General features: G+C 31.6%; 1 protein-coding gene across 1 annotated transcript; it reads right to left on the reverse strand.

Annotated features, from left to right (window-relative positions):
* Positions 1-3603: 3603 nt before the first annotated feature.
* On the reverse strand, positions 3604-9759 carry LOC123537092 (cysteine-rich secretory protein 3-like). Its single transcript, XM_053528759.1, has 9 exons — positions 9578-9759; positions 8997-9073; positions 7981-8071; positions 7324-7463; positions 6888-6973; positions 6571-6674; positions 5588-5692; positions 4547-4666; positions 3604-4133 (listed from the first exon to the last, which is right to left on the reverse strand). Exons 1-9 carry the CDS (start codon positions 9618-9620, stop codon positions 3862-3864), a joined length of 1038 nt encoding a protein of 345 aa, XP_053384734.1. The 5' UTR covers positions 9621-9759; the 3' UTR covers positions 3604-3861.
* Positions 9760-10318: the final 559 nt, after the last annotated feature.

Genomic DNA, 10318 nt, shown 5'->3' on the forward strand with positions numbered 1-10318 from the left:
GAACAGTTCATGAACTTAGTTCTTGATATTTTGTTGAACATGAATAGTTCATAAACTTCTTGCTATATGTTTTATCGTGCCTTTCTATCTGCACGAACTAGCAGTGAACTGTTCATGAACATGATTCTTCATTAGTTCATGAACTACCTGTCATAAGTAGTGCATGAAAGATTCAAGAAAATAATATCATGATTGTTCCTTTAACCTTTTATCATGGACAATTCAAGAACTCTGTGTGATTCTTTAGTAGTTCATGAACACTTTTTTAGGACAGTTCATGTCCAAAAATTCATGAACACAAATCAAGAACTGTTGAAGGTTAGTTCATGAACAATTCTTTAATGGTTTGAAGTGTTCATGATTTTAAGAACTGCATTTCGCAGGGGTACATACAGTCTGCATATGCAATATTGTGCGCGCATAATCTCCCGAACCCTTGCACACAGTTTAATGAAACTTCACACAAGTGATCAGTACCAACCCTACTTGTGCATGGTGCATGTAACCTTCTTTTAGATAAATATTCTGCAGTGTTATGGGACTTTGTTTTTTGTTACTATACTATATACATAAAGTCTTTATACTTACAGTCCACATAATTATGCAGTCTTCTGTGCATGAGGGGGGTACATTCATCACCTACAGTGATAGCTCTAGTTTCATTTTATTTCATCAAATGCAATCTTTTAAGAGTACAAAGTTGTCTAGAAAAAATGCTTATTTCCACCTTACATTCCCTTTCATTAAGAAATAGACTGTGGTTTAGTGGATTCAGTGTTGTTATATTTTCTGGTCCTTTGGGATCATGGAGTCCATTCAATTGATGTGTAATATAGTTTCGTTTAAGCCGGTGCTAGTGGGCGTGAGAGGTGTTGCATATTTCATTACCCCTCATGAACAGACTCCACCAAACCAAGGCTTGGTTGCATTCTTTGCCTTCAACGGATCTTTCTACAGATTAGATTTTATAAGTAGTTCACATTTGGGTATGAAACATATGGGCGTGTTTAGTTTATAGAGGCCGGTAGTCTCCACACACACTTTAAACAAAAAAACATGTATTTCATACCAAAATATAAATTTCTAAACCACAGTGATGATGCATAGCTTTGAGAAAAGTAAGAGTCTACAAATTAAATTTATATAATAAAATAATGTATCTCTGACAGGTAAAATCACCAAAAAAAAAAAAACCCTGAAATTTAGTAAGGAAATGTCCAGTTTTAATCATTAGTTAAAAAGTATATTCGGATATGTTACTGTTACCCTATCCCTCCCACCCCCACCCCCCACCCTACACACACACACACACACACACACACACAAACACACACACTTTTCCCAATATTTCACCTTAACGGGATCCACTTGCATTATTATCTCACACGCCACTTTTAAAAATGCAGTTGTAAACAAATATTTTAAATGACTCCAATATACAATAAAATATGAGCTAGATACTTAAATAAATGTAAGTTCTTTATTGATTCGTTATTTTGTGACCGCTTCTAAATTGGCTGAGGCATTGATGTGAATAAAAGTATATGAGATTGCATATTTCAATTAGCAGTAATTTTGATATTTTATTAACAATATACTTATCTAAATGAGTTTATGTGCATGTGGTAATTTGAAAAGTATTTGAAAAAGTCTTAAGTATTACGCTAGAAGATTTGGTAAGTGTATAATGTTATAGAGATTACAGGTGTATGCAACATCGCGGTACAAATAAAATCTCTCTGAAATATGCCTACAAGTATTCTTTAAGGGAATATTTTTCTTTACAGTTTTATGTACCTTCCTAGAATTTTTAACAATTAGAAAGGGTCTGCTTTTCTTAATATTTTATATGCCATCCCTTAGTCCTAGCTCTGTTGTGAAATAGTCGTGAAATTTATCACTCTACATTGTTCTTCATTATGTTATATCAACCAACATATTGCCGCAAAAGTATAGAGAAATATTTAATTCGAATTAAGATCTACATATTTATTGATTATTACATAAATACGAACTTTAGTTCGTATCCACTAGAAAAAAATATACAACATTTAGAATGTGCAAAAAAAATGAGGCATCTCTCCCTCGTGTGTTTAAAATGACCCGAAAAGGCGTTTATAGTCGGAAGAATTCTAAATCGATATAATCTAATTATAAACACATGCTTCCAATTTTTTATGACACTATTTTATTAAAAGTTTATCTTTTTTTGAAAACAGAATGTAAAGTTTACGGATTGTGATACGTCGTTTTAGATAATTTATCCCTTTTCATACAAATTATTCACAAAGTAACCTTTCTTTAATATTTCTCTACTTAGCCCAATTGTTTTGTCACCAGATTATTAGAAATTTAGAAGAGGACAATACAATTTTATACGTTGCTAAATGTGATCAAATTAATTTTACGAATTCAAATGTCCTAATGATGACGTCATAAAACAGTTTGCCCAGGCTTTTATGACTGCTTCGAGTGTTCCATATTCAGAAATTATCTTCTTGTATTGTTCTTTAAGAAATATTTTATCTTATGTCTCTACTAAAGTTTGCAAGGTTCGGCCATATTTTAGGATTTATAAGCCGGGCTATAATGGTAGTGTTAGTGGTAGTAGTTATAATGGCAGTGGTTTAATGAAAAAATATGATATATCGCCGACAGTGAGTCTGTTACGCATTCAGACCAGAAAAAAACTATCTAATCTAGCTTTCTTTTCAGCAGGTAATGAATGTTTTCATTGATATTTGATCTAATTAATCTACGAAGACACAATGGTAGGGAAGGGAACTAACATTATATCAGTGCTGAAAGGAGCATTCGTTGATTTAACACGACAATTAAATCTGTTTAAAGTTTCACAACGTATTATTGATAGTTTTTTATGGAAAAGGAGAAATAGTAGTAGATACGTTTGTCGTAGTTATTAGTCAATAGCATAATTCCCATTTTTCAATCAAATTCCATAATTCCAGACGATACCATTACGATATCAATGTTGTGTGTTCTGTAAAGTCCCGAAGTAAAAATATCTGAAACCATTATCGTAGTTTCCAATATTAAATGTGCTATCCAGTTTATTTTCCAAATAATTACTGTTGCATGTGTGTATGATAACCTTTTCATATACAACATATAATCAACTGTTTTCCCACTTCTTATTAAATTTGAATTTAATATATTTTGGAATTATCTACACGTTTCATCACAAAAAAAAAGATATATGCTGCCTCATCACTTAATTATACAAATCTACTTGACAGAATTATTACTGAAAAGTCTGTTGTTTATTAGTGCTTTGGTGTCAGAAATAAGCACAATATTGTTTGAAAAAACAGGTAACTCTGTCTATGAATTAAATCAGTTTTATTTCAATTAAAATTTAATTTCAACTGTATGAAAACTGTTATAATTAGATTATTTTACAAAAACAATTCTTTACTGCTAGATTAATATATTCTTTTTTACATATTTTATATATCACGAGTGTTTTATAAATAGTTTCTATGTAGAAAATAATGAATCAGTTTCTTTCTACAATTTGATTATAAACTGTTTCTGTGTAGGAGACTTGATTTTTTCTACAATTTGTTGACGATTACAAACAAATGAAAGTTCTGTAAGGCTTTTAATTCTAAACAGATTCGCATATTTTTATCACTTTTGGCTACATCGAAACGTACAACGACGCTGTTTATTGTCACAGAATCATTCCTGCAGTTTAGAAATAGGCTAATAACAAAATTAACATAAAATAAGGAGTAAAAGGGGTTGTAAGTCAGATATATCACAGCACATTTGCAATTTAGTCATTATATCTGGCTAGTGCATCGTTACAGATGTCATTTAGCCGCATATTTAACATGTCTATTGGCAGGCATTCAGGAACTGTACTGTAGAATATAAAAACAGGAGAATCACATTCATGTATGCAGCAACTATTGCGCCATTGTGAGAAGATCCACCATTGTGGTGAAGAGCTGAATTGTTTCTGTTTGTGTTCGTGGTTGATGTCGTGACGGCAGATGGCTGTGACGCGGTTAAAGATATTGAAGCATTTGTACCATTTGTGCAATATGGAAGACCTTTCTCCCAAGGCAACAGGGCAACACCTTCACCCGTATAATTTATTCCAGCATCTGCAGTGAAAACAAATTTCTATCCGTATAATTTATATAAAGCTTGTTCTTCTCTACCCGATCTGCAAACAAACTGCACTTTTTATTAGCTAAATCTTTTATCACTTTTATATCAACCCGTCTAGATATACTATTTGATCAAGTGCAATGGTTAGATACTCTGCTAGGTTTGACGTTGAAATCTCAAGTTTGAGAATATATCTTGAATAATCTTCAATGATGAAAAAGGAGAATGTACGTATTTTTAGCGTAAACAAGCATAACAGTTTTCATCAAATTCCTTTCATTCTCTGACTATGTCGTTACCCAGTTAAATCATATAGCGTCAATACTCATTATTTTGAGGCAGTGATACAATTTACAAAACTTCTTTTTTATACATGAATACAAAGTTTGACAAGATAAATTCTTACATGGACATATATCGCACATCCAAGGGCAGTGAAATGCAGTCTCGGGATTACTTCTACAAGTTGACTTCTGATACTGTAGTTTGTCACAACCAGGGTCATCACCTTTGTTGTCACACCTTACTGAAATATTAAAGGATGTGATTAACTTTAGATATAGTATAGTCAAATTGACTATGAGAAGTGTTTTGAATATGTGGATGAAATACCAAAGGTGTTAGTGTTAGGGGGGAATTCTGTAGTGGGATGGCCAGTATATGTTTCCCCCACCCTTCCCGACTATTTTACCCAAATCCTTCACATAAAAAAAACAAGCAGGATAAAACATTCCATTTCAAAATGAACAATATGCATGACTTTAAGTATTCCTGACGTTTAGTTTTGTTGCCGAAATGCATTTCAGAAAAAACATGGATAAATGTGAAAGGTTGTCCGACTCCGGGCCCAACCACGCATCAGCCATGTTTTGAATTCACTTCTACGTTTAAATTCTATTTTAGAAAACAATAAAAATGTTTTATTGTATTCAGTTAAATACATAACACATAAATATACCAAACTAAATATTTGCTTAAAAAATAAAAGTTGTGTGTTTTTTCTTTACAGCACGCACTCACTTTCCACGACAGCGTTTGGCTTATAATACATTGATCAGTCTGATATTCGAATAGAAAACTTTATGCCAAATATAAACAAACTTGACTCTGCAAATTCAATTTTGTAATATCAGCTATTCATTTCTAATACTCACCATTTTGATGGCGTGTCCGTCCGCGCCACAAACTTTCAATACAGAAACGTTTGATAAAGAATTGTATGTAAACTAGTATTATGTGGAAGGTCTCCAAAAAGTCGAGCAGGCTTTCATTAGACAGTCTTTTTTATATTTCATAGCACCCTTTGGGTATGTTTTATCTGTTTTCCTAATTGATACTACCATTTCAACGGGTTGAGCTCATCCTTTGATACTGAATATAGTACTTTTAAAGTCATTGCAACGTATTGAAATGATAATTTATGATATGATGTAAAAAGAAAACTTACAAACGCAGTGTTCAGGGTCATAAGTTTTTACTTCTTTGATGCAATTACAAGTGCACGTTTGTAGATCCATCTTTCCGCCATTTATACAAAACTTTCCAAAGCAGTCTGAATGAGAAAAATATCAGATAAATTTATAGTATCATCTCGGTACTTTTACAAAGTAGTCACAAATGTTAGCAAAGATATATGGCAATATTTTTTCCGTTATATTCCGTACAGGTGTACCTTTTAAAAATAAATAGTTTCTGGCACAGTTTATTTGATTCCTATTTTTACAATGCCTTTTTGTTTAAATATTAAACTACAGTATTAATCGCAAGCTTTAGAGTCCAATTCTCATTCATTATTCTCGCCAGAGAATTAGTTGTCATTCATTATTGTAGCTAAAGAATCTCATAATATCTCTGGCTTTCGAGTGGTTTTAAAAAGGCATTTATACACTAAAAAGATTTTATTCTTTATTCTATATCCAGTTTACGCATTTTAAATGGCTACAGCATACACCGGGGCCTTTTTGAATGTCTGTAACTTACATATTCTTGAAGAACATTGTCAGTTCTGAAGAGAGCCCTAAAGAAAAATACATGTCATTTTGGTGCAAGAAAAGTATTTGCAGTCAAACAAACGCATTGCAAAATCACCCCATAGAAGGGGAGTATGAGCTAGTTCATTGATTCCGTGTTGAAATGATTTCATGACAGAAATGCTGCCAAGATGCCAAACATAGACCTGTAATGTGATTTCAGCAACCAAAATGGCATTATATTTAAGAGAAAATGACCTACAGACAAAAAAAACACTAAGAACTATTTGAATCTGACAATATGCAACTACTATTTCTTCGCACCTTTTCCCTGTTTAGTGTATGTAAAACCAGAAGTCGATGACTTAAATGTGACGTTACACTCAACAAAACAAACAAAACATTACGCGAATGTTTGAAGCCTTGTTTCGTATCTCAATATTACAATGTGACGGCTTACCGCATAAATGAGACGTTACGTTATCACAACTGCTTGAGCAGGAATCGCACCAGTTATCCGACGCTGACTTAAGGTAGGGCGTATCAACATTACTATCGTTCATCCTGAAAAATAAGCGGCCGACAACATTAAATTTTTGCGATTTTGATGTCATTTTCAAAAAACTAGAATCATCCAAAATACCAATTGCAATGTTATTGTGCAAATACTTTTTATTATTATTTTGAAATGGGTACCCATGAAAATTTCTATGGTCCGAATATGCAAAATAAAATGGAAATCGTCTGATTAATGGTAGAAAGAGTTGACATACTTACAGCGGTGCATAATTGCAGACATAGGAATAATTCGAACCACACTTGCTCACCCCACATCCCAGTAGGCTTGTCTCTGCATTCATCATCTGTAATCAATGGAAGAAAAAGCATCTTAAAGAAAATATAACCATGTCCTACACAAAGAGGCATGTTAAGCAAGCATCTTGAATGCTTTGAGGTGTTATAGGGAATATCTACAAACAACATTATATACAGTAAACAAAATCTACAAACAACATTAGATATAGTAATCAAAATCTACAACCAACATTATATACAGTAAACAAAATCTACAAACAACATTAGATATAGTAATCAATATCTACAACCAACATTATATACAGTAAGCAAAATCTACAAACAGCATTATATACAGTAAACAAAATGTCCTTAATATGACAAGATGTTATTGATTTTCAGACGAAGCTACACTAACCTGCACGAGGTTCCTCACAGCTGAAATATTGTTTGGGCCTCCATATTTAAACGAACCGTTCTCCCCTTTCCATTGCTCGAAAGCATTTGTCCAGTTGTATACAGAAGAGTAGGCAATATTTTGTCCGACGGAAAATCTACCTGTTACGTAATAAATACAAAGAAATTGTTTCGATGCAGTATCAAAAGACTAAGATCTCATATAAAGATAAGTGACATTGGTATAAACATATAAGACGTATGGTAATTGTTTGACTTAATTTCATATAACCTTAGAAATATCACAAATATAAAAAAAACATACATCTTATGAGTTTATACAATCGAAGACATTCCATTGCTCGAAAGCATTTGTCCAGTTGTATACAGAAGAGTAGGCAATATTTTGTCCGACGGAAAATCTACCTGTTACGTAATAAATACAAAGAAATTGTTTCGATGCAGTATCAAAAGACTAAGATCTCATATAAAGATAAGTGACATTGGTATAAACATATAAGACGTGTGGTAATTGTTTGACTTAATTTCATATAACCTTAGAAATATCACAAATATAAAAAAAACATACATCTTATGAGTTTATACAATCGAAGACACGTAAAAAGACAAAACTCTCTTTGTTAAGTTGTCTGTAAAAGATTACATTTGCAGATTTTACCTGCGAGAAACCTTAACTCTGGTTTATCATGAGACGATTGGCATTGCTCTGCCCATATTTGTGCTTCCTTTTCCAAAACTTTGTTGTATTGCTGTAAAAGTAAAATATCATGCCTAAACAGAGTTTATAAATATTTCGCCAACACTTTATAAAATAATGAAATAAACAAAAATAATCTATTGTCTGTTTAATTTTGTTTTATGATATGTTTTATTAAATTCATATATCAATAATAATTTTGCACGTTACTTAACAACTTTTTGTATAGTATAATAAAATGCAACCATGTATATTAAATACAGATGCTTGTTAAAAGAATACCATGACACAACTACCAGTTTAAAAAATTGTCAAGCAACATTTGGGATTATGTCTAAAAGTTAAGTTTCCGGCGAAAAACGTTTACTTTTATTTCAGGCTAAACTCTGTTATATTTACTTTTTTCCTCTTCCCGTGCTTATTCTTTTCATTTTTTTTTTCATAATTCAAATAAAAGTCTCATCTTAAATGCAGTTGAAAATTGTATAAAATAATGAACACATTTTATACATACATTTAAATTTAGGCATGTAATAAACTGTAATATATTTGATATTATAATGCCGTATAAAAGTGTGTTCATGTATACATGAAATAAACAGGTTACAAAAGAAAAAAAGAAAAATCTATTATACTACTTTTAAGAAAACGATAATTCATACATACTCTGCAGTTATATAGAAGATATTTGTCTGTTTCAGTGTAAGATTTCACGAAATACCAGATGAATATTTTCACGAGTGACATAGCCACGAGTGAGATGTAGGACATGAGGAAAAGATATTATGATCTTACATGTAAAACAAACAATTTGTAGTTTTATTTACCCATTTTATAGCTTCTTACTAGTACAAAATATATTTGCGAAAATGCCATATATATTTTACTGTAATATTTCAATTACTTACTGAAAAACATGTAATAAAAAGATTAACACCAGTTTGTCACCTAAAATTTAGAAGAAAAGTATGCGTTACCATGAGCATCATATTTGCAGCTGGAGGATACACACTTGAGCGTAGATCGTTATGCAGGTCTTCAATCAATTTTCTCGCTATAGTACAAATAATGGAATTGTTCATAATAAAAAGTAGAAATCATTAAACTAAATTGTTCTTGGTTGTATTCATTCAATAAAATTGTTTAATTTTAAGTTTTGAAGTGTACAAGGCATCGTCTGCAGTTGCGACAATCTCTTTCTCAAGCATTGGAATTCGCTATCATAGGGAATAACAGCTATTTTTCACGAATTATTTACTGGTATATAATTCTTTTTTTATTCAATTAATAAGAAGAAACAAAAAAGACAATCAAACTCTTTTTAAATATCTATCATTGGTTTTGTTATACAAATAATATTTTATAACCTGACATATTTCTGTAAACTTAGCAAAATATTTGATTTAGGCATGTACATCGATCATGTTATTAAAAAGTAAATTTCCAACATATTTCTGTCAATAAAAGTTGAAAAAACAATCGGATATATTTCAGTTCCTTATCACTAAACAACCTTCATTTCCCTTTAAAGCTTTTCAAACATTTAATGCCATTTTACCTGTGTCATTCATAAGATGCTGGGATATTCCACCTGAACACATAGTATGTCCCTTTCTAGCCTCATTCTTATCTTGACAATATGGGGATCGTACCTACAAAGACATCTACTTTATATAGACGACTTTTGCAAAAAAAAAAAAAAAAAAAAAAAAAAAAAAACAACAGAAAATGATCATTACTACTACTTGTACTTGAAATGATAAAAAAAGGAAAAATGTTACAACAACAACATTCACATTGACGAGACTCGTAAAATGTTCTTGCTATACATGGCCGTTATATATACTTCTAACTTTATCAATTAATCTGTAAAATGTTACATACAAGTCTCCACCGACGTGTCATAGGACAAGTTATACCCCTACCCCTTGAATCCACTCCAACCCCCGTAAGTCTTTTCACAAACAGTGGGTCCTAGTGAATCTTAGTAAGGTATATTTACATGATTCTAGAAACATAGAGTCAGGGCAAAAAGGATAGGTTAAATGCCGAATTATTGTGTCGCGCATAGCATATGAAATATGAAAACACATTGTTAAAATATGAAAAATTGTGACTTCTACGATGACCTGAAAATTACAAGAAATTTTATGTAGACACTTAATACACATACAGAATGCAATATATAAATATGTCATTTTATTTTGTCTGTTCATGCGTTCATCTGTCTGTTTTTCCTTCGATATAAGTTTTACCATGAAACCTTGTGGAAAGATAAAAGGCACTTTGATACATATGT

The sequence above is a fragment of the Mercenaria mercenaria genome, chromosome 17 (genome assembly GCF_021730395.1).
Source record: "Mercenaria mercenaria strain notata chromosome 17, MADL_Memer_1, whole genome shotgun sequence".
In the NCBI taxonomy this organism is placed as follows: Eukaryota; Metazoa; Mollusca; class Bivalvia; order Venerida; family Veneridae; genus Mercenaria; species Mercenaria mercenaria.